Source organism: Eptatretus burgeri, chromosome 9, assembly GCF_056783735.1.
Source record: "Eptatretus burgeri isolate ZD-2024b chromosome 9, Ebu_testis_v1, whole genome shotgun sequence".
In the NCBI taxonomy this organism is placed as follows: domain Eukaryota; kingdom Metazoa; phylum Chordata; class Myxini; order Myxiniformes; family Myxinidae; genus Eptatretus; species Eptatretus burgeri.
Genome location: NC_140969.1, coordinates 79,934,551 through 79,960,919, shown reverse-complemented (window position 1 = coordinate 79,960,919; position 26,369 = coordinate 79,934,551). Strand labels below are relative to the sequence as shown.

Genomic DNA, 26,369 nt, shown 5'->3' with positions numbered 1-26,369 from the left:
TGGCCATTAGCTCCCGAAGGGAGCTCATCTGCCCTTTTTCAGTTATTGTTTTTAGTCCTGGTAGGGTGTCACAGTCACCCTGCTAAGTGGCAAAGCCACTGAGAGGTGTCGGTTAGTCACTGACAACCCAACTAAGCAGCAAGTAGCACTGGGTAGCACCCAGTGGGAATGTTACCAGTGGTAGTCCCAAAAGAATGACATGACTGCAAAACCATATGATGAAAATTAACCTGACTATGATGTAAATTAAACATTAATTCACCATACTCTTGGCTATCTAGAGAGGGCAATATAGTTCTGATTGGCCAAACTTAAGTCAAGTTGTGGTGAAAAATGTTAAAAGTGAATAATTAGGTCATGACCTAATGGGAATAAAAAGTATGTGGGGTTCCACCTCGGATAAGGATACTATAATTTTAAAAAGTGATTCTTCACCATTGAGAGATGGGGCTACAAACAATATATAGTACATTATCTCAAAAAGTTATGGACGGATTTGGAAAAAAAAACAACTTGGTGGACAGGTTGGGTGTGTAACAATGACGAATTGATGAGACTTTAGTGAAGATCTGAATCTGGATACAATGTTTTAAGTGATTCTTCACCATCGAGTGATAGTGCCAATATATATATATATATATATATATATATATATATATATATATATATATATATATATATATATATATATATATATTGATGTTTTAAAAAAGTTGTTGATGGAATTATGATGAAACTTGGCCGATGAGCTGGGAGAGGTGACAAGAACAAGCCAAATAGATTTTGGTTCAGGTAAGTATGCAGATCCAGCCTATCATCTGGCTACAAACCGTAAACTGCACAGCCTGATAGACGTTTGTGCCCTCATGAGTGCTGTTCTAGTTTTTCAACATGTAAAGATAAATTCAGACCTTTTGCCTGGTATTAGTATGACATTCTTCAAGATATATCCATCATCCAACCAACAGGGGTGTATTTGGACCTCAGACCTACATTTTGATGTGTTATTCCTACATTCGTTTAACGATGTATTTCATGTTTTATTAGTTTGTTTACCTGTATGTGGTGGTAATAAATATATATGATGTTTTTGGATCCCACCTTGCTGCACAGAGTTACAAGCAAATCCTTTCTGGGGTCCAAAAAGACCCCAGTTGTTTTCATTCAATTTTTTGCATATATGATTACTTCATATGGTATTTGTACCGAACAAGTCCTCAATTTTTACTTTGTTATGCTTTTGTTTGTTTTCTTTATCACTGAATCATTATCCAATCTATATAATGATGTTTCCCCACTGATGTGAAACTTCAGCATATTTAATGAAATTTAGTGATTATTAGGGTCATAAAAGTCCCCAGTCAGAAGGTTAATTTTAGATTTTAGATTTATTTTTATTTTCCTTATGTTTGTTGACTTTATCCAAAAAACACCATATTTAGTCATTGATGTGAAACTGTGGCATATTTCGTGAAATTGAGTGGTGTTGATTTTGGGTCTGAAAAGATCCTAGTTGGTAAGATTAGGTAGTAAAATATGTTGGTTGGATGAAGGAGATTAGTTAATTTGTCATGATGGGTATCCTCAACCATAGGTAGTAGATTTTTAGCAACACAGGAAGCAAAAGGACAGAGTGGTTCATCTTACAAATATACTAACTTCTGATGAGGTTTTGTCTTTCAGAATAAAGCTTTGTACTTTTGCTTTCTCACACTGAAATTGTGTCTATGTGTTTATGGGATGGAAGATAAAGTAATCACACAATTACGTAAGCATAGATAACTTTTACGAACAAAATAATTAATAACTGTATACCTGTATCGATTAAATGAAAAATCAATGATAAATACAGATCTAACATGAAGGCCAAAGTACAATCGCCTCTGGTTTTCAATACTTTATCAAGAAAGGCTCAAAGCACAGAGGACAAAAATGTTCAATTACCGACATATCAACTGCAGATCGTAAATGATTGGTTATATCTCAACAAATCGAACATCTGTGATCAATACATTTAAAAAAAATACTGAAAGAACTTTGGCAAATTGTTAACAGATTAAGTGGAGAAGATGATAAAGAAGAACTTCTAAATCAACAAATGGAAGCCTTTTTGGATATGATGGATCTTAAAATGCACCACGAGAACCCTAACCCTAACCCTAAATAACCCAATACTGAAAAAGACAATGACAAAATCAAAATTAATTAAAAAAATTAATTATTATCAACAAAGATAAAATATTACAACATAAGAAGGTGTTGAGTGAACTTCCAGAAACACCCAGGGCTTCAGACACCTTAGAAAGTGCAATAAGGGGAAAGATCTTCAATCAAAGGGAAACATCTACAGACACAGAAGAATGGTTGGGAAGCACACATCATTGGAATAATTGTAAACATTTAAAGATTCACATCATAAACACAAAATCACAGATAATCTCCACATAGTGAAAGGTTAAAAAAATTCATGAATTAGGAACAAAAAACACCAAATTACAGAAAGAACTCGAAGGGCACTCAGTTGAGCGCATACCTCCACCACATAAAGCCTGATCCACGAGAACATATCGGGCCAAATACATTTTTGAAATATCATGCTATAGATCGTTTTTGGCCCTATCTCTCAATGGTGAAGAATCAGTTTAGAAATTAAATAATCCTTGTATCCAATCCAGATTCGGATATTCACCAAAATCTAAACAATTTGTCCTTGCCACACACCCAAGTTTTCCATCAAGTTTCATCCAAATCCATCCAAACTTTTTGAAATATCATGCTACGTATTGTTTTTGGCACGATCTCTCAATGGTGAAGAATCACTTAAAAAATTCTAGCAGTCTGATCCGGATCCAGATCTTCACCAAAATCTAATCAGTTTGTCCTTGTCACACACAAAATATCATCATACGGCTATCAAAATAGCTGTCCACAAAATATCATACGGATCCATCCACAACTTTTTGAGATATCCTGCACACAAACAAACACAAAAGTGGGTGAAAACATAACCTTCTTCACCTTCAGTGGCAGAGGTAATTAGAAAGAGCAATCAGAGATTGCAGTCCCTCCCTCACCAGGACTTGTTTTGTGTGGTTTATTTTGTGTGACAAATATATGGAAGACAACGTACTAAATGAAAGTTCGTTGATTGCAAATGAAAGCTCTAAATGTTGTAGTTGTAAATTTGCAAAGAGTAAAGATCTAAAAAAAATTAAAGGTCAAATGGTCTGAAGGTCTAAAGGTTGAAAGGTGGAAAGGTCTGAAAAGGTCGATATGGTCAAAAGGGTCTTAATAGGTCAAAGGGGTCCAAAGGGTGTAATTTAAGATCTAAATGGTTGGAATTGTCTAAATGGATCTGAAGGGCCTTAAAACATCTCAAAGAGTCTTAAGGTCAAAGGGTGTTCGAGGGTAATAAAAGGTATGAAAGGTGTGAAGGTCTAAAGTGCAGAAAGAAGTCTCAGGGACTTCGGAGTTCAAAAGAGTGTATGAGGATTTAAAGGGTCTTAGAGGTCGAAGGGTTCTAAAGGGTGCAATGGAGTCTATGGGGTCTAAGGGTTATACAGGGTCTCAGAGCTTGACAGGGTTTTAAGGGTCTTACAGGGTCTTATAGGTCAATAGAGTCTTGGGAGTCTTAACTTTTCTTATAGTTATACAGAGTCTTAAATCGTCTTAAAGTGTTTAAAGGGTCTTAGGGGGTCTAAAGAGTCGTATGTGTCTATTTGGGTCTAAGGGGTCTTAAAGGGTCTAAAGGGTATTGATCTCAAGGCTTTAAAAGCTCTAAAGTGTTTGAGGGGTCTTAAAAGGTCTTAGGGGTATTAACAGTTTTAGGGGTATTAATGGTCTTCAAGGTCTGGAGGGTCTTAGGGTTGGAAAGGTTCCAAAGGGTCTTAAATTTTCTTGGGTTGGAAAGAGTCTCATGTAATTAATACACACTCATGTTCTGTTTGGGAAAACAATGACAGATAAGCTGATAGATAGACAGACAGACAAAAAAAAAAAAAAAAAAAAAAACGGAACCAAATGCAATACCCTCTGCTCTGGCGAGGGTAACTAGAATGGCATATAGTAGAGCGCACACTAGTGTGGGCAGTTATGTAATAAAAATGTTTGTTACCGGTAAGAGCAAGTTACCACTTTATTCTGTATTAAGATACAGTATTATAAAGATGTTAAATAAATAGGGTGGCATTTTTTTCCAAACTTGTGAAAATCATTTTTTCCAAACTTTTCCAAACAAATCCAAAAAGGCCACCACGATAAAAAGTGGCACAGTTTTATAATTATTTTCCATAAAAATGTGATTTGAAATAGTTCATTACAGGTTTAGAATGGTGTTTGGAGCCCATGGCATTGACAATACCCATTTTTATTAATATATTTACTTTTCAGAGTGGTAATAGAGGGTCATCATGGTATGGCAGATGAGGATCAGGTGTTGTGGGCTGGGGCGTCGGTGGCGAGGAACGTCCGCCAGGTGGAGCAGTGGAGCCGCCTCCCACCGAACACCTGGAATTTAGGTCGTGACTATTGAACAACTCCGAAGGTCACGGGTCACGTAAGGACTGTACTCGCCAATCTCTGACGGCGTGGGGTAGGGTTAATAGCCGAATTTCAATATACCTAAGTACCCACGTCGTCAAATTACCGGGGAAGTCACACCCTCGACAGACTCTGTCAAACCGGGTCGCTCTAGCGACCTCGGTCCGGTGTAACCGAGCGGAATTACCAAAGTCCGTCGGTCCAAACGACAACTTACAGCCCAATCGGCTTACTGGTTCTCAAGCACGAACCATGCTGGGTCGATGGAAGAAAACACGGGCAACGAACTGGAACATTTAACAATTGGGGGTTTATTTATAATGGGGGCAATAATCGGGAAGGGAGACAGAGCAGAGTTACAACCGAATAAAATGCAATGTACAATGAAAAGAAAACACTGAAGCGATTCTACTTAAAGACAGGGCCCACTCAGACACACACACACACACACACACACACACACACACACACACACACACACACACACACACACACACACACACACACACACACACACACACACACACACACACACACACACGCACCCCAAAAGAAATGGACCTCAATGGTCTTTATTCGGTCCTTCGGCTCAAGTGGGAAGGTGAAATGAGGGTCAAGGTCTGGTTGGTACCTCTCCGCCTCGTGCGGTCTCCATCAACCCGAGCTTGTGGAGCTCGGATTCCGTGGAAGGAAACGGGATCCTCAGCTTGCTCGCTCCCACACAACCTGCCTCGGTGGGACTCGAACCCATGCCTCCAGAATACAAGCAGCGACTTGGCCAGCCGCGAACGCCGATTGGCAACCCGAGCACCACAAACACGACACCAACCAGGATGAGCACCAACTCTGACCAGCACGATCATTGACTAGGAGCCACAAACTCAACCAGCAGGAACCAACCATCTTGTCCTCGCACGAGCAGCTCGCGACCTTTTTTATCCACCTCACCCCTCGCAGGGGTGGAGCCTCTGCTCTGAGGTAACTCGTCTCCGGATTGGTCAGGGGCATCGCGCGATTGGCTGGCCATCCCTCATTGGGCAGGCCCATGGTAGGCAGGGCAACTCCCACCCATCTGGGGTGGAGTCGAAGCTGAGGCAATTGTAGCTCTCCCTACCTCCTCACCTAAGGCCATGTGCGTAATGGCGACGGTGGAGCGAGGCCACGGTGCCGCTGTTGTTGTTATTGTTGTTGTTGTAGTTGTTGTATAAATTCTAACTATAAAATAAAACCCGCAGCGCACACATGAAATTCCCTTAAGACACAGGGGACGGATTGTAACTATACACATATATTTAACGAAATAACTGAACTGCGGGGACTGCTTTCTGTTTGTGTGCAAATGGCTGCCAGATTCGTAACACAGGATAATATTTACAACCTGCTTACCATAGACGTTATGAATGAGATAGTGACCAAAGATATCGTAGATAGCAAAGACACTGGACAGCAGATGTTTGAGGGATTTGTCACAGGACATTTAACAGAGGGAAACCATTCAATGAGGGACAAAATGAACAAAAGGAAGCTCGGAACATTCAAAAATGCAAATGCAACAATATAAGTAAGAGCGGAAGACAAGCTGGTTAAAATCAGAGAAGAAGGAGGACGATTGCAAAGGTTTGTCATCATTTCAGGAAGCCGGCCAGAGCTTTATCTTAAGGAACGCATCGGAACTTGGGAATTTGTCATCGTTCCATGATCCCGATTTGTATCAGATGGATCACTCTTGTTAGTTTATGACAATGCTACGAACCTTCATCATCTTGAGCTAATGGCTTACAATGAACAACAGGAGGTACAAGATCAAACCAGTGAACCAGCCATGACTGATGTATCTGACAACCAAACGATGGACGTACTATTGCAGATAATACATATCCCAGGTGCAGCATCGGAAGATATGGCAGTTGAGGCTGGAAACGGAACCACAACTTCAACGTATAGAGTAATCATTATCGATTGCATGGCTCTTGTGATTTCCATGTTCAAAACTGATCAAATGAAAACATGTCATGACTTTGTACAATCATTTCTTTCCAAACTCAGCAACATGGCAGCAAATTATGATGGAGTTAGATTGGTATTTGATAGACATCTCAACATGTCCCTTAAGGAACAAATGAGGAAAAAGAGGACAAAAGGGTAATCAACATATTGCCACATCAAGGATAGTTATATTAATCCATAATATTTTGTTGAAGGATTTCCTCCCGAATATCAAAAACAAAGCAGAACTTATACAATATTTAGCTGCCAAAGGTCGAGATCACTGCATGATCCCTAGCAACAGATTGAACAATTTCATTGTGACCCATGAAACAGAAATGAGGGCAATATTTGTGTTCCAAATACCCTGCTGACCCAAAGTCAAGATGAAGCAGATACTTTACTCTTGCTGCACACTCTTACAATTGATAGATGCAGAGGTTGTGATTGATTCTCCAGACACTGACATCTTCCTTCCTGATAATTCAAATGTATCCAAGCTTACCAGTTACGACAACTTTTCCCACAATGAAGGGCAAACTGAAAAGAAACATTGCAGTACAACCTATTTATGACAATTTCAGCCAAAAACATGCATCGGCGATATCAGCCTTCCATGCTTTTACAGGGTCTGATATCTTTGGAAGATTTTCTGGTGGAAACAAGGATTGGTCAATTGTAAGGGTGTATTTCAAGGTGTTCCTGGAAGGTATTCCGATGATGAGATCCTGGAAGCATTGGCATCACGAGGGAACAACGATACATCTCCAGAAATTTGTTCCCAGCTGGAACAACTTGTATGCATGCTCTGCAGGTCCAAAGTCAACACCAAAGTAAACGAGATTTTTTTTGTATACCTTGTCGAGGCTCGTATGAGAGCTAACACACAATGCACAGCAAGGGGGTCATGAGGCAAGAGAGGCGGCAGTGGGAAGGACAAAACAGTGGGGAACAGAGACATTAGGAGATCTGTGGAAGGGAGAGGGATGGGGTGGGGAACATGGGGAATACAAGATGGACATTACAGGGATTTTCAGGAAGGAAAGCATGGAATTTGAAAGAGGTGGGCTTGGGTGGATTATCGGGGGTAGAAAAAATCGAGGATTTGGATGGGGGATGATAAGAGGTGGTGGTGAACAGCTGTTTTGAAGGCCTGGAGGGAAGAATGGGATTGAATAGAGTGAGGGAGTTTATTCCAAAGGTGGGAAAAAAGAGGAATGAATGAGTGAAGGTGAGCAGTGATTTGTGATTTTGGTAGTTTTGTCAGAAGGGGGTTGTTGGCGGATCTTGAGCGCCCTGCGGAAATGGGGTGGGCACAAATCGCAGAGAGAGAGCGGGGGGTGGGGGGGCGAGGCTGGAGAGGAGATGGTAGAAGATAGAAAGACCACCAACCAGCCTGCAGTGAGAGAGTGAAAGGCCCAAAGACTCAGCCTAACAGCCTTGGTTTCCACAGTGTGAAGACGAGAAAGGTGGGAGGAAGGAGCACCAGCCCAAAGGGGAGAGCAGTACTCCATCAGGCTCTAGACGAAAGCTTTGTATGTGGTCAGGAGCTCAGGTGGGCCGAGGAAAGACTTTGCACGACGGAGGATTCCCAGTCGGCGACTGGCTTTGGAGGCGAGGTTTGAAATGTGACTTTCCCAGGAAAGGTCATGGCAGATAGTGAGACCCAGAAGCTTGAAAGAAAGGACTTCTTCCAGAGGATTGTCGAGAAAGTGGATGGGGGGGGGGGTTCTAAACGCTCCTTTCGGAGAGACATAGTGAGAGTGTGAGATTTGTCCAGATTGAAAGACATGTTCCACGTGTTGGAACAGTTTGTGATTTTATCCAGATCTGCAGTGAGCGGAAAAGCTGCTGCTTGCCGGTCTGAGGGATGACAGATAGTTCGGCAGAGGGTTGAGTCATCAGCAAAGCGATAAAGAGGATTTTCCAGAGAGTCGGAGAGATCATTGATGAAAAACAGAAAAAGAACAGGGCCCAGAACGCCACCTTGAAGAACTCCAGCTTTGACAGGAAGGGGGGATGAAAGAACTCCATTTAGGGCCACACTTTGACTGCGACAGGAGAGGAAGTCTGCGAGTCATGAGTGGAGATGGCCTTGGATACCATAGGAAGAGAGTTGGTGAGCAGGGCAGGGTGCCAGACCATGTCAAGCATGCCATATGTCTCGGGATATGGCTCTGATTTCATGCCCGGCATTGAGGACCTCCATCCATTGTTGGGAGAGCAGAAGCAGCATATCCAGGGTAGAGTGACTTGGTCTGAAACCAAATTGAAGATTGGAAATCAAGCCATTGGAGAAGAGGAAGGATTTAATGTCTGAAGCGATGATGGATTCCATAACTTTGCTGATGATTGGCAGAAGTCTGATTGGTCTGTAGATGCAGAGATCTGTTTTTGCACCTTTTTATTTTGGGCAGTGATGTTTGCTGATTTCCAAGCAGATGGCAGATGACCTTGAGCAAATGAAAGGGTGAATAGAACAGAGAGAGGGTGAGCAAGAGCAGAAGAGCAGGTTTTTAGGACACGTGGACTGATGCCGTCTGGACCGGTTGCAGAATCTGAGTCGAGGTTTGACAGCAAGATCTCCACTTTCTCAGGAGAAAAGGGCACAGAGTCCAGGGACAGTTGGGTGCGACTGGGTAAGGTGGGTAGAGAAAGCGATGGGTTTTGGACACAATATTTAGCTGCAAATACCGAGTTTAGGCATTCAGCTTTTTCACGTGCGGTATCAGCAGTGCGGCCATTTGAGGTAAGGGAGGGATGGAGGGGGAACATACACCAGAAACAGATTTCATTAGATGCCACCAGGATTTTGAGGAGGGAGAGTGGTTTGAAAGTTTAGACTTGAGCTTAGAAAGATGTTGTTTTCTGGCTCTCCTGAGGGTAGATACACACTTGTTCCGAGCTTTATGGAAGGAACTGAGATTGCTCTCAGTTGGGTGTGCTTTCCATGAGGCAAATGCAAGTTGTTTCAGGACAACTGCCTCACCACAAGCTTCAATGAACTAAGGGCAGGAAGAAGGATAGGACAACTGAAGACGAGAGGGGATAAATCTGTGCATGAGGGAGAGCAAGTTTCTTTGAAAGAATTCCCAGGATGAGTTGATGTTGGAGAAAGTAGCGGTAGGAGACCATTCTATAAGTTTGATGGCTGCTTGGAGACCCTGCCAGTCGGCTTGAGTGAAATGCCAGACTCGACGGCGGTGAGGTGGTTCTCTGATAATATCCAGAGAGATGTCCACTTTGACAAGGACGTGGTCAGAAGAACCGATTGGAGCAGCGAAAGAACAGCAGATATTGTCAGGGAAATTTGTCAAAATCAGATCCAGAAGAGATGGAGTACCATTGGTTGAGATCCATGTCGGGAAGTTGACCGATTGAGTCAGTCCAAATGAGTCGCAGAAAGCTTTTGCTGAAGTGCCATGACAGGTGAGAGAGGTACCCACACCCAGCCAAGTGGCATGATGACAAGTTAAGTGGCCACATATGAGGAAGAGAGAGTTTGGATGAGAAGATAGAAGTTGGTCCATGTTTTCAGATAGTGAGGTGTCGATGGAGTCATCACTGTTTGGTGGAAGGTACAGCACACATATAAACATGAGGTGGGAGTGGAGGGGAAGCCCGAGCCAGAGGTATTCCTGGGGGTGTGGGGGAGTGAGGGCAGTGCATGGAGAGTGAGGAATAGAGTCTTTGATGAAGAGAACAACTCCTCCACCAGGACGAGGATCAGATCTTGAATACTGGAGGAGGGAGTAACCAGGCAGAGATACTTGGGAGTCAGACACGTCTTGGGGGAGGAAAGTTTCTGTTTGGCAGATTAGGTCTGGTTTGTCAGTGGCAACCTGTATGGAAAGATCTGAAACGTTTGAGCAAAGTCACCGGATATTTGAGGTCCACACTGTTAATGGAGAGGGATGGAGGAGGCTTTGGGTGCAGGGGGTGGGAGGGGAGGGGGAGGATAGGACAAGGGACGAGGGGGGGAGGTAAGGAGGGTTGTTGAAAGAGTGTGGGGGATTGCAGAATAGCTAGGGGAGGGGGCAGGATGAGGAGGAGAAATGGCTCTGTGGTCCTGGGGGAGAGGGTGGACAAAAGAGGGGGCAGAAGGCAGTTGAGGATTTGAGGAAGTGGAGTGAAGAGATGGAGGTGAGAGGGCAGTGGAAGGAGGCAGCTTTGAGGATGAGAGTGGGGGGGGACTTTGAGAAGGGTGAGTGAGGGAGGGGAATGGTTGCAGAAGTGTGAGTGGGGAGAGTTGAGGGCGAAAGCTGAGGTGGGAGTTTTTGAGAGATGTGAGAGGGAGGGAGGCTTGGAGGGAGAAGAGTGGGATGGTTGCTTTGAGAGTGAGGTGTGAGAGGGCTGAGAGGGGTGAGTTGGCACTGAAGTTGGAAAAAAAGAATAGTTGATGGAAAGTGAACATTCATAGCAAACTGGGGTTTTAAAAAGTTTTAGGTCAGAGATGCGATTTAACACAATTCTTGATGGATGCAATAAAGGCGAATTCAGAGAATGGAGAGAAGAAACGCTGTAACAGTTGGATTTTTTAGGCAAGGTATGAAGGAAAGGTTGAATTGAGAGCAGTCTGTTGAAATAGTAGAAGAGTAGTGCATTATGATACAGTAAGGCCTAAGTCACATTTGCCACGGCGGCCGTGGGGTCTACAAAATCTACGGCCACTAGCAATTATAGGGAGGCCGCAGTATTTCCACGGTCACACAATGTAGCAGTCACATATGTTTTTATTTTTCGGGGAGCCGCACAGGGTATTTAGAAATTGTGGAGACCAAAACGTGGGGTGCCATACGGTCTTTGATTTGATGTCGGACGGTTACCTTAGGGCGTTCCTGCGGCGGCCATATAATTTTCAAGGCAGACGCAAGGTGCCCACAAGGCGACTGCAAGGCGACTGCAGGGGGGCCACAGGGGGGCCCTAAGGCGAACGTGCGGCCAGACGGACGGTAACGAGTGGGTTTTTTTTACCAGTTCTTTTGTTTCAGCTTGTCGAATTGCTACGGCGAACGTAGAAATGAAAAAAGTTATAACTCCGCGCTATAATTCCATTGCGACCCCTACGGCCTGTAAAATATAGCCAAACGGTGTAGGGCCACCCTTAGGCCACCGCAGAAACTCTGCGGCCCCCACACATTTCTGTCAATTCAGAGGGCGTATGGTCGCCGTATCCTCGCCGTAGAGCAAATGTGACTTAGGCCTAAGGAGTACTACACGTGTGAAAGAGGAAGATGAAGCATCATAATAGATTGTTTTTATTATTATTATTATTATTATTATTATTATTATTATTATTATTATTATTATTTGAGAGAGTTTTCATCAGATAAGGCCATGGAACTTGTTGTCAAAAAAATTGTGAGGTGAATGGTGAAATTGGATCGGTAAACGCAGGGGGTGTAAACAGATCACGTGGTTATGGGAGAAGGACTTGGCTATGGGAGGTGTAAAGTCAAAAGTGAAATTATTTATTTTAAATAAGGATTGCATAACATTTGGAAAAGGAAAGGTTGAAGTAAAATTGTGGAAGTGTGTGGTTTTTTTTGGAACGGTAAACGCAGTGTGAAGCTGCTGGGTCGATGAAAAGTACCAGGAAGAGTAGAGAGACACATGTGGTTACAAGAGGTGGAGAGATCGAAAGGGTTCCAAGGATGATTATTATTTTTTGATGTATTTTTGAAGAACAGGTAAAATTCGGGAATGGAAGGTTGTAGGAAGAAATCGTGAAGGTCATGGCGAGAGAGGGTCAGCTCAGTAGAATAAAGATGGTGTGCTGGCAGGAGGAAGAAGAAGAAGAGGAAGAAGCAGAAGAAGAATAAGGATCAAGACTTGTGAGTGTGCAAGGAGAAAGGTAGTTTTTTTGGGGGGGATTTAAGACAAGAAATAGTGTTTAGTTGGGAGGGATGGTGGACATTGAGAAAGTGGTGAAGATATAAATTGAAGGTAATGGGGAGAAAATACAAATAAACACGATCATACACCAAGGGAGTGATGGGTAGGCCTCAAGCACCCGGTCAGTCAAGGTCGATGAAAACTCACAAAATAGCATGGTTTTGAAACAAAACTGAACTAGGAACATACAGTAACATGTAGGTGAGAAAATAAACAGTTAAAATGGGACAGATAACGACTGGAAACTTAACTTTGAGATCGTCAGCAGAGAGCCCTGAAGGAGACCTGCCGACGCTCCAAACCCAGAACCAGAAGTCCCAATTGTGTTCTTATACTCAAATTGTGCAGCTGAGTGAGAGAGTCTCCCACCAACTACCACTTGGTTAACTTTACATATTTGTTGGGTACATCACATAACAATGATGTGGAGAAAGGCTGGAGAAAGTCATGCATTCCTTACATCTCCTGCTGAGTGTGGTTGGAATTTCGATGCAGCTACAAGTCATTTTGCTCCAGTTTGATGTTTGAATCCACTATCCCCTGAAGCAATAATGAATTTGGTAAGATTTGGATGTAAGGCAATATGTAGGTACCAGAATAACAATATTCCATGCACAGAGGTGTGTGGCTGCGTTGGTTATAGCTGCAGCAACAAAGTTAATGCAGGCAAACAATTAGTGAGAGACTGGGATGATGATGATTGAAGTTCAAGTATCAGCCTATACAACGATAATGAAGAGTAAAATACACAAAATTAATGTTTGTTTGCCGATAACCAATACGGAGCTTGTTCATTTAGAATAAATGTTCAGTGTGAATAATGCAGCGTTTGCTTTTTCCTCTCAAAATGTACGATTTTGCAACTATTTGTTTTAACTTTTTTTACATTTAACAACTACTTTTAACAAACATTTTGCAAAAAAATACTTCAGGCCCAATACTATACCTCCACCAGGCTGAATAGTTGACATTTTGTATGCCACTGATAGGTCGGATCTGATTCCGGACCTTAACCAAAATCTAATCGGCTTGTTCTTGTCACCGAACCAACTCTTCCACCTCGTTTTGTCACAGGTCGTCCACAACTTTTAGAGATAACACGCTTATACATAGTTTTTGTTGCCATCTCTCAATGGTGAGGAATCACCCAAAAAATTATAAAATTCTCAGATCTGCAATCTTCACCAAAATCTAATCACTTCGGCTTTGTCACACACCCAACATCTCCACCAAGTTTAGTCCGAATCCGTCCATAACCATTTGAGATATCCTGCTTATAGACAAACAGACAGGGGTGAAAACATAACCTCCATCCACCATCCGCGGCAGAGGTAATAAACAAAATAAGACAGAGCAATATATCAGCAACGGTTTTTTTTCATCTCCACTTACATAATGAAAATAACTGATTGACTTTCTGCTTGGCTTGACACCACACAATTAACAGGAATTATGCCATATCTGTGGATCAACTTGACAGCAGGATTGTGACATATTATGTATTCCACTTTCCATTTATGTTTCCATTTTCCCTTCCTGGAATGACTTACTCAGTGTCAAGTCAAACCATTTAGAATGCAATTCATGTTGTCTGAGCTTTGAGCAGGTTGAGCCTTCCCTTATGACTCACAAGAAGACCAATCGTATTCTCGAACAATGCATAACCATTAATTAGGTGATCTAAGAGAAAATTAATAGTGCATTGAGGAGAAGTACAAGCCCTGTACCTGAGACATTCTTTTGGCACACTATAACACCACACGTTTCCACGTCTGGCTTTCGGAGCTTACAGAGATGTGCCTTACTTTGGCAGATGCGTTGGCGAAGCTGGTCTCGGATCCGATCAATTGCCTCATAGTCGGACACATGGAAAACGTGTGCTGTGTCCGGCTCTGAGGCCACCTCGCCCAACTCCTCCCGCACAGCTTCACCAACCCCGATAGCAAATATCCGAATCCCAGCCTTGTGAGCCTGTAAAGCTGGGCCAAGCACCGGATCTTGGCTTCGTCCGTCAGTCAGCAATATCAGTACTCGGCTGATTCCAGGGCGTAGAGGTCTCGCACCCGCTGCTTCCGAAAACACATTTTGAACAACATATGCAATGGCGTTGCCTGTCTGGGTGTTTCCTCCACTGTAACGAATGTTTTGAGCTGCACGCTGCGTAGCCACAGCACTGCTGTAAGTGTCCAAATCAAATTCAGAGATCGGGTCATCGCTGTAACGCACAACACCGACCCGTGTTTTTCCAGGAGCGATGTCGAATGACCCTACCAAGTCCGACACCCATTGACGCACCAGTTGAAAGTTATTGTTTCCTACACTTGATGAGGCATCCAACAGGAAGACCAGGTCATAATGTTGACTTCGGCAACCTGTGGAAACAACAGAAAGTGAGCAAAGTACAGTTTTATTCCACATCAATAATTAAATTTGCACAGATTTAGTTTTACCAAGTTATGTCAAACAAATGTCATGTATGTTCATTTTACAAATCATCCTAAAGAAAATATTCCTTATTTAATCAGCACACAGGATTGGCAGGATAGCTCAGAGGGAGTGCACTCAAATTTAAGGTGTCTAGTATTCGTACAATCCTTGGCCTGACTGTAAACTATCACCTTGGTGTTTCGTAGGTGGGGCGTTGCATGAATGAGTGTTCATCTATAGGATGGGGGTGTTAAACTTGGGACCGGATTGCCAGCATTGGTTGTCAGTGGATATTAATGATCCAATGGAGTCTTTCACAAAGAGTAGGTGATTGCCACCGGCACACGAGTCACATTCCAATTTACTGCCCTCATGTGCAGGGGACACTGCATCCATGGAGAAGTTTCATGCCTATAATTTATCTGCAGTTAACAACTCGGTACTGCACACAAATGAATGAATGGATGAGCACACAACAGCCTCATCCCATGAAGGTAACCATTAACTCAAAACCATCCAGAAACTTAATCTCATTTTTCAAGGACACAAATTGTAGAATTATGTTGTTCTGAGAAAAGGCTGACTAGTGACTGGACAGTTAATCTATACTGCAAGGGAGATATTTGTCTGTCTGTGTTGCTATTTTGTCTGTCTGTGGCCAAACGGATATTCGTCAAACTTTCAGAGGTTCATCAGTGAGTGCCGGGGAGTGTTTTAGGCAAAAAATAAAGTTAAAAATAAAAATATTGGAATTTTAAAAACTATTTTTGATAAAATTTACAACAACCTAACAAATTTCTCTATAACGCCAAAGCCTTTGGAGCGACTTGAGAGGTAATGGTAAATGATCCCCAACCCCATTCCTTAGTGGGTGTAGGGAAGTGTTTTTGGACCTCCCCAAAAAAATAGAAAAAAACCCAATTTGATTTCTTCAAAATGCCAACAAGATGAAAACAGCATCGGGCAACGCCAAGTATCCCTGCTAGTCTATACTATAAGAGAGATGTTTGTCTGTCTATCTGTTGGTGTCGCCATTTTCCTCAGAGATGGTCTAACTGATATTAGTCAAACTTTCAGAGGTTCATCAGTGAGTGCCAGGGAGTGTTTTAGGCAAAAAAAAAAAAAAAAAAAAAAAAAAATTGAAACAATTTTTGATAAAATTTACAACCTTCAAAATCGCTCTATAGCACCAAAGCCTTTGTAGCTATGTGAGAGGTAATATTAAAGGATCCGCAACACCATTCCTTAGTGGGTGTGTGGAAGTGTTTTTGGCCTCTGTAAAAATGTCTATAATTAAAATTTTCATTTCTTCAAAATGCCAACAGGATTAGAACAGCAAAGGGCAATGCCAGATACCCCAGCAAGTCTGGATATAAACTGAATATTATCAGCTGCTTTACACAGCTATCTATCTTGGTAGTTGACCCTTAAATTAAAAACACTCATGACTACTGTGATATTCCTTTTGAAAGGCATTTCTTGCTTGCAGATAAAATGAAATGTTTTCTACTCTGGCATTATTGTTAACACTGTACACTTTCAGATGCAGAGAATCATAATGATGCCACAAGTAAAGCAAGGGGCATTCGATTTAAAGATTAATGATGGTCTGGTTAAAAATGCAATACATTATATTGAATGATAGATTACGATAATCCATTATACTAGTAATAATAGTAATAATAATAATAATAATAATAATAATAATATGAACATTTAGAGTGTGCCTGTATCCGTCAAATAATGATGCTCAAGGTGTGTTACAGAATAAAAATTAGATTACTAATCTAAGTGCTTTAAACATCTTAATCTGCAATGAAACACAATTTATTTCGTTAACAGATAAAATGCAAATGAAATACTGTTTTTAAATATTTGAGATTTATTTTTAATATTAATATTATTTCATATATTAAATGCAAATTAAATATTCAATTAAAGCTGTTGTGAGCACAAAGCGTCCCAGCAGCACGAACCGCCGATTCACTCCACCGCACCATGGACTGAATCAAGCCCATGAGCACAAAGAGCCTCAGCAGTACGAACTGTCAACTCACTCCACCGCACCATGAGCCAAATCAAGTTAGTGAGCGCAGAGAGCCTCAGCAGCATGAACCACTGATTCACTCCACCGCACCATGAGCCAAATCAAGTCCACGAGCACAAAGTATTCCTCGAGTACTTCTCCAACACTCAACTTCCCCTCCTCACAAGATTGGGACACTGTGACCAGCCATCCCATATTTTACAGGATCATCCTATTTTATATGTGTCCAAAGCTGCGCCTAAAGTGCCTCGCGTCCCAGTTCACACCTTCTCAGGATGCCATTTGTTCTGCATTCTCAGCATTTTGGCTTATTTCAGCGATAATGCCAATTACAATGATGTTGCGGCATGTGCATAAACAGTTTGACTTTGACATGCTCTATAAGCTATGTCAGGCATATTGAAATAGTTTATTTAAATATTTAAAGCTCATAGCTTCAGGGGCAGCACCCCCTGACCCCAAAAGGGGCGTTGCCTCTTCACCACACAAGGGGCCCACGGCAATCCCTTGATCTCTGCCTGAGTGTCTCTTTTTCATGAGAGCTGGTCATGCTGATTTGTGTGATCCCTAGCATTTAGGCCGAGGTCACATTTGCCACGGCGGCCGTGGGGTCTCCAAAATCTACGGCCACTAGCAATTATACGGCGGCCGCAGTATTTCCACGGTCACACAATGTAGCAGTCACATATGTTTTTATTTTTCGGGGAGCCGCACGGTGTATTTACGCCGAAGTCACATTTGCCACGGCGGCCGTGAGGTCCCCAAAATTTATGGCCACTAGCAATTATACGGTGGCCGCCATACTTCCACCGTCACACAATGTAGCAGTCACATATGTTTTTATTTTTCGGGGAGCTGCACGGCGTATTTATAAATTGTGGAGACCAAAAACGTGGGGTTGCCGTACGGTCTTTGATTTGATGTCGCACGGTGACCTTAGGGCGTTCCTGCGGCGGCCATAGAATTTTCAAGGCAGACGCAAGGTGCCCGCAAGGCGACCGCAGGGGCCAGATGAACTAAGGCGAACGTGCGGCCAGACGGATGGTAACGAATGGGTTAAATTTTTTTTTTCCAGTTCTTTTGTTTCGGCTTGTCGAATTGCTACGGCGAACGTAGAAATGAAAAAAGTTATAACTCCACATAATAATTCCACGGCGACCTTATGGCCTGTAAAATATCACCATACGGCGTAGGGACACCCTGAGGCCACCTCAGAAACTCTGCGGCCGCCGCACGTTTCCGTCAATTCAGAGGGCGTACGGCCGCCGTATCCTTGCTGTAGAGCAAATGTGACTTAGGCCTTAGTACACTTTAAGATGCAGAGTACACTTTATGAGCACCACACAACACCAGCAACACATATTACCATGACATCATCCAGATCACCTTTCCAAACATATGGAATCTACCAGGAAAACGTGGCTGAAGATAAGCGTACATAAAAATGGGTTTATTCATCATTTTTCCAACTTGAACTCAAATTGCGAACTTTCTCCAGAAGGGACTTTGGAAAAGGAACAGCTCAAAATATAAGCATCTCTGTAAATGGGTTCAGCATTATCTCTGCTGGAAGAAGCAGCAATCTTCTAGTAATCTCCAGGTCTTTGTCCTGTAACAATGGCCATCAAATGAGGACATTATCTTTGAGTACTCATTTTAATCACATTGGCAGTTTCCTCCATATGCTCATTTATTATTTGCCATAGTCACTTCCACGGCACCATCATTCAATGTTGATCTTGATGCATTATACATTCCAACTTCTTTTGCTGAGATATACTGGCTGGGCCTGCTTCATGAGCCTGGGCAACTGAATGGACAGCTTCACCAGCTTTTACCTTGTCCACCTTTGCTAGCTTCTCTTCAAAAGTCTAACCCTTCAGACATGCTTCTTTTTTTCCTCAAATTTGAACTAGTGTTCAAAAATAGAACAACAAAAAGAGGAATAATTAAAAACAAGAAAAAGAGCAATCAGAGATTGCAGACCCTTGCCAGGACTTCTTTTGAGTGGTGTATTATATAGGTTTTAGAGTAAATCCAATATGGCTGCCAAACCATGTGACCTATGATATCACATGTGTGAACCTTTTGTTCCTCATGGACAGGTGGTCATACGTGTAAACTTTCGCTCAATTTGTTCAGCCACTTCCGAGTAGATTTTTGAAGGTATTTTTTTGAAACAATATGGCTGCCTGTGATCAATGAAGTCATGAATGTGACCAATGAAGTCTGCGGACCATTTTATCCATAGATGACCCTCAAAAATTTCATTTCTGTGTGGACAAAGAAACAGACAAACAAACAAGGACACAAATGCAATACCCTCTCCTCTGGTGAGGGTAACAAGGAAAAAAGGCATAAAATGTCATAGCCCCCATTGTTTTAGTAATTTTGCTGAACAGATTTAAAAGGCTAACCCATATATATATTTCCAACTAAAATAGCTGCCAGTCTACCAGTCGGCAATCTTTAACCAGATTGCAAAATAAAGTTAGGTAAAGCCAGTGTATGCCATCGTGTCCTGTGTTTTTGCCAAGCTTGAACAAAATCTGACTATGTATGTCTGAGAAATGGTTGGGGACACGTTTAAGTAATAAAATAGCCACCAGTCGCCATCTTGGATGTGATCTCGAAAAAAAAATGACCTTCATATCTAAGCCATCATTCTTTATCAGTTTGGCAAGTTTGAACAACATCGGTAAATGCATGTCCAAGAAATGGTTGAGGACGTGTTCAACATCGGGTTTTTTAACAACTAAAATAGCCGCCAGTCTACGAGTCGACCATCTTTGATCAGATCACAAAATAAAGGGAGGTGCATGTGTATGCAATCATGAACTGTGCTTGTACCAAGATTGACCAAAATTGGACCATACATGTCTGAGAAATGGTTGAGGACACATTTAAGTAACAGAATGGCCACCAGTCGGTCATCTTGGATCTGATCTCGTTAAAAAAGTATGTGCAGATGTAAGCCGTCATTTATTATCTGTTTGACAAGTTCGAACAAGATCTTTAAATATATGTCTGAGAAATGGTTGAGGACGTGTTCAAGATCTTTTATTTTACAACTAAAATGGCTGCCAGTTGGCCATCGTTGATCGCATTGCGGAACAAAATGATGTGCATATGTACACCATCATGTGTTGTCTTAGTGTCAAAGCCACCCAAAGCCACACCACAATCAGAAGAAGAATCATACATAAACCCAAGTTGCCATTGCTTGGTGTCATTTTGAATGAAGAAGAGTTTTACACCAGGATATAAGCTGTCCTTGTTGGCTTAATATTGTGAAATACCATAATTTTGCACTTGCTTCCTGACGTGGCCACTAGTAATTGCTCATTTCTTCACACAGATTTGACAGAGCAAAATTAATACATTTTTAATCGCCGAGAAGGATGGATATCGTTCATGTTTCTCACAATAGATGAGCTTTCATTTCAATAGTCTTTAAGTATTTGTCATCATTATCTACTACAACTACGACAACTACCACTATTGCTGTACCAAGTATTCCCACCTTCTTGTGTGGTTGGCCAGGGAACGTTTTGGCAGAAGTCCTTCATGAAGCAGCAGTAGCCATGGCCAGGCCGAACATTTGGCTGGAGCTGATTTGGGCAGGAATTTGCAATTTTTTCAGGGTGTCGGCGATAATTCACTTACTTATTTCAAAACCCATCTTGAACATCTACTAGATCAGCCCATACTTGCCAATGGTACGCCAAGCTTAACATCCAACCAAGAGGTGGAGTACTTTGTGATGCAATTCCCTGCCAAGGAAGCACAATCCCAAGTGTTATATAATTGCTTCAGGAGTTTAACCAAGGTGAGACAGCTCACAGGTACGTGGACTACCTCTGCACCTTCTGGGCGGACTTGTCGTTCATTTAACTAAAGTGCTAATTTGTCATTCTGATAATACTGGTCAATAAAAGTGCTGTTGATTATAGCGAGTTTGGTGTACATGACATGAATTACAAGGACATCACTATACTGGCAGGAAAAGGGATGTGGGGGAGAAGTAGTTTTGCGTTGCATGTGCTTTGAAACAACATTATGCGTGAGAGTTGCACCATCATTCAGGATCCCAGAAACATGATTGTTACATGGGAATTCTAAATTAAACGATATTTTTGTCGTTTTACTTTTAAGTGGACAATCTTTGTCATTTGGATAGTAAATGCTGGCTGTGCTGCAAGTTTTATTGGCAGCCTTTTAGTGGCCATCCGAAGTTGCCCTGGGAGCATTTCTAAGTCAACTACAAAGTGTGGAGTGGCACTGGATAGAAACACGGTAGGCAGGGAAGGCAGAGTAACTTTACACTGAAAGCCATTTATGAGCCAGCTATTCTCTTCTTTGTTTTCCGCCTCCACCCCCCTCCACCCCCATCCACAACCCCCGCCCCCCCTCCTCCCGCCAATAAACCAATTGCAATATTTCCTTCCACTTGGGACCAGCTGAGATTTCTGAAGCTTAGAATCAAAATCCTTAATACAGTAACTTTTAGCAGGATTTCAGCTCACAAGCTGCAGAATGCAAACCCCATAATCCTTACAACTACACCAGTGTGGTGACCCTTTAGCTCTCAATTGATTTGCTCAAAATATTTGGGTATGAAATTCCATTATGAAAGAGATAACATATCCAGCATTAGCTGTAAATCTTGTATTGGACTGGTTTCTGAATACCACCAGAAAAACAACCACAAAGGAAATTGAATATTGAAAAACCATCCAGTAAATTGTGTTCTTGCTTTAATTTCCATCCCAATTGTGTGCGAGCATTGCTTTCATTCGAGTATCAACATTGCCAGCCCTGCAAAGCACAACACTTTCCTCATTATGTTCGGTTCTTAAAACAATATTGTAACTTTTTAATTAATTACAAGCATGGTCTCATCCACATCAGCAAATGGGAAAATAAGTTTGCCTGTTCATTTGAAAATCGCAATCCTCCTCTGGGGGCCATGATAATGGATGAAAATTGTACGTGGTGTTCCGTCAAAAATCAGGCTTTATTTGCAAGAGACAAAGGCAATAATTATCAGGAGAGTTTCAGTGTTGGGTCCACTGAATAGAAAATGCCAAAGCTACGTTCAGAAGGTGGAATGTCATGTGCACACATGCACAAAAAGCCGAACCGTTAGTAGTAATGAAAAAAATGTGCTTCCAAGGCTAAAGACAGCCATTCCAACTGCTTATCGTTTTCATTTCCTCAACTTCATGCTTTCCCTTGACCAATAACATTTACAGTGCTTGTTCATATAATCAGACAGAGACAGACATAGACGCACTTCAAGCATACAGTCCCTCGAGAAAGTCTACACCCCCTTTCAAAATTTCCACCTTTTTTTGCCTAATTGCCTGGAATTAAATTGAATTAAATGAGACTTTTTCCACCGTTATTTACACATCGTAACCCACAACTTCCAAGTGAAAAACAAATTCGACAAATTTCAGAAAATTAATTAAAAATACAAAACTAGAATATCTTGGTTGGATGAGTGTCCACCCCCCTGAGTTAATACTTGGTGGAAGCACCATTGACAGCAATGACAGCTGTGAGTCTGTTGTGATAGGTCTCTCCCAACATTGCACACCTTGGTTGGGCAATATTTGCCCATTCTTCCCTACAAAACTGTTCAAGCTCAGTCAAATTGCATGGGGAGCATTGATGGACATCAATGTTCAAGTCATGCCATATATTTTCGATTGTATTTTGGTCGGGGCTCTGACTGGGTAACTCAAGGACATTTATCTTTTTGTTGCTTAGCCACTCCAGCGTAGCTTTGGCTGTGTGTTTTGGGTCATTGTCATGCTGAAAGGTGAACTTCTGCCCCAATTTCATCTTTCTTGCAGGGGGCAGCAGGTTTTCCTGCAGGATTTTTGTGTAGTTTGATCCATCTATTTTCCCTTCTATCCTGACAAGTGCTCCACTCCCTGCTGATGAAATACATCTCCAGAACAGGATGCTGCCACCACCATGCTTCACAGTAGGGATGATGATCCTTTGGTGATGTGCTGTGTTAGGTGTACACCAAATGTAAGGGCCCTGTCACACCTTGACGTTTTAGCCAGCGTATGGCAACGTATCAAAATGTATGTAAAACGCTGGCGTACGCTGAACTATTGATGTTTTTTTTTCAGTTTTGGGCGTTTTCATAACGAGTTGGACGTATGCATAATGTATTAGTAACGTACACAGAACGTTTCTATAACTTATACCAATGAATGCTTAGCATGTTGTCGGCGTTCACAACCTATGCCCAACGATAGTCTAACACTAACTTATGCATAGCGCAGCAGAGTATTGCCGACGATCACGTGGCGTAGCCTATAAAAAGGCTGCCGTTCAACAATTTAAATTGTAACCGCACTAGAAATCGAAGTGGCAACATCACCGTCATGGTGACGAAAAAAAAAAAAAACCATGGAGTCTGGAACACTGATGGGTTCCTCCTGTGAAGCCCATTTTTATATACCAATTCCCCTAAACGCTGCCAATATGCCATTATATGGTAGCTGTAAGTTAGAAACACGTTCTGTAAGTTATGTGGTCATCCGGAAGACGTCAAATATGTCTACATACGTCAATACGTGTTGGAGATACGTTACACATCGGTTCAAAGCACGTTACTCATAGGTTAGAAATAAGTTTCGGGTACGCTAAACATTACCTCGACGTGTTTCGACTTATAAGTAACTTACAAGTAACGTGTGTCGACGTGTGTCAACGATCGCATAACGTGCCTACAACTTATGGCCAGTGTATGCGGAACGTTTGCGTCATACGCTGGCATACGTCGAAAAAATTTAAGCATGCTTAAAATTTGTCGACGAGCTCGGCGTACTACAACGTATGCCAGTGTGCTTCACTGTGCTCTTAACGTATACAAAACTTACCCATAACGTATTCGACGTGTGCCAGCGTTTTCGCCGAATTTTTCATACGTCGGCATATGCTGGCTAAAACGTCAAGGTGTGACAGGGCCTTAACGTTTTGCATTTGGGCCAAGAAGTTCCATCTTTGTTTCGTCAAACAGAAAACGTTTTGCCAAATGGCTTCTGAATCTCCAGAGTAGTTTTTTGCATTCCACACAGGGAACTCATGGTGGGCTTTTTTGAGTAATGGCTTCCTTCTTGCCACTCTATTGTACAGGCCAGAATTGGGGAGTGCTTGGGATATATTTGTCACATGCACACAGTGACCAGTCTTTTCCATAAAGGCCTGAAGCTCTTTCAAAGTTGCTCTTGGCCTCTTGGTGGCCTCTCTGATCAGTCTCCTCTTTGCTTGGTCATTAAGTTGGGAGGGACTTTGCTGATCTAGGCATGGTCTTGGTGGTACCATACGCCTTCCACTTCCTAATGATTGTCTTGACTGTGCTCCAAGGGATAGTCAAGGCATTTGAAATATTTTTATACCCATCCCCTGATCTGTGCCTTGCCACAACTTTATCCAGGAGGTCTTTTGAAAGCTACTTGGGCCTCATGATTGAGTCTTTGTTGTGAAATGTACTTCCCAGTGGAGGAAACCACCAGGAACAGCTGATTTTATTATGAAACAACAATAATCATTCCAATTTTACACAGGTGGAGGCCATTTAACCTGGAGTGTGATTTTGAAGGTGATTGATCACACCTGAGCGAATTTACAATTGCTACTTTAATGTGGTGGACACTTATCCAACCAAGATATTATAGTGTTGTATTATTAATTAATTTTCTGAAATTTGTAGAATTTGTTTTCATTTGAAAGTTGTGGGTTACGATGTGTAAATAAAGGTGGAAAAAGTCTGATTTAATGCAATTTAATTCCAGGCTTTAAGGCAACAAAAGGTGAAAATTTTGAAAGGGGTGTAGACTTTCTGTCGGGACTGTAGTTTGTTGATTCCATGGAATATATATATATATATATATATATATATATATATATATATATATATATATATATATATATATATATATATATATACATAGATATACAGAAATGAAAAATGAAGACCCACCAACATCTCACACCTGTGAATGGAGGGAATAACCAATTAGCTCTCATCTAATCAAGTAAACCCAGGTGGCTCGGATTATATTAATAAATCCACTCCTCCCATGCTCTTCCAGCAAAAAGAAGCTGCATAAAGCAACCATGAAAGGCTACTCAAGGCTTCACATCTGGTCTATAAAAGGTCTTTGCAGCTGTGGAGGAACTCTGGAAAGGGTTTGAAATAGCAAAGGGCTTGCCATGGGTAGCCTTTTATGGTTGCCTTATACAGCTTTTTCAGCTGGAAGACCATGGCAGGAGTAAATATATATATATATATATATATATATATATATATATATATATATATATATATATATATATATATATATATATATATTCTACCGGTCGTAAGTTTTAGAACACCCCCATTTTCAGTTTTCACTGAAATTTAAGCAGTTCAAATCCAGTGAATAACCTGAAATGATACAATGCTAAGCGGTAAACTGCCAGTGGTTAAAAAAACACAAAGTTTAGGTTACCAAAAACTGAAAAATAATGTAAATTTCAGAGTTGTTAAAAAAGGCCCTTTTCAAGGAACAAGTAATGGGTTGGCAACTGCAGCTGTTCTGCAGCAATGGAAGTAAATTAACCATTGAAATTTGATGCAGACAATTCCTACAGGTGTCCCAACTTTGGTTGATTAGTTACAAACCCTCTGTCTGTATAAAAGCAGTGGTGGAACAGACTGTGTTGCCCCACCCTCTCTCTCTCTATCGAGTGCAGCCGATGGCTGCTGGTTGCATCATTGGTTGGGACGCGGCTATGCCGCTGATGCAGTGTCCTCCTTACCAGTGCAGTGTCCTCCTTACCAGTGCACTGGTACTCATTTTGCCGACCTCGGAAGGATGACAGGCTGAGTCAACCTCCTGGTGTATTAATTCAGCAGCCCAACGGGGCTTGAACTCAGGACCCGAGTTACCCAAGCCGCCACCCTAACCACGAAGCCAACACCAGGCTGCTCCACCCTCTGAAGCATTATTTGGACAATATTGCACTGCAGGAAGTAGTATATTGCTATCATGATGGCGAGAAAAAGACAATTAACAAAGGAAGACAGACCATTATAACCTTTAAAAGTGTAGGTCTTTCCTTTGGAGAAATTGCAAAGAAGCCAAGGTGTCAGTGAGTACAGTTTCCTACACCACCAAAAAGGCACTGGGAAACTGGAGGAAACTGACTAGAAGTCTGGCAGACCCAAAGCCACAACACAATCAGAAGAAAAGTTTCTGAGAGTCAACAGCTTGTGTGATAGGTGGCTCACAGGACAGCAGCTTCAAGCACAGCTTAACACTGGTTGAAGTGAGAAAGTCTCAGTTTCAACTGTGAAGAGAAGACTTCGAGCTGCAGGTTTGACAGGTCGAGTGGCAGTAAGAAAGCCATTGCCAAGATGGCAAAATAAGAAAAAGAGGCTTGCCTGGACCATGAATCACTG

At 42.0% G+C, this 26,369-nt stretch overlaps 1 protein-coding gene across 4 annotated transcripts in view; it reads right to left on the bottom strand.

Annotated features, from left to right (window-relative positions):
- The window catches only part of COL22A1 (collagen type XXII alpha 1 chain), a 287,830-nt gene that overhangs the window by 216,482 nt on the left and 44,979 nt on the right, over positions 1 to 26,369 (bottom strand). For all 4 annotated transcript variants that reach the window (XM_085895736.1, XM_085895737.1, XM_085895738.1 and 1 more), the window contains one exon: positions 14,226 to 14,792. In XM_085895736.1, coding sequence (XP_085751862.1) covers positions 14,226 to 14,792 — 567 coding nt within the window. The remainder of the gene's footprint in view (positions 1 to 14,225; positions 14,793 to 26,369) is intronic.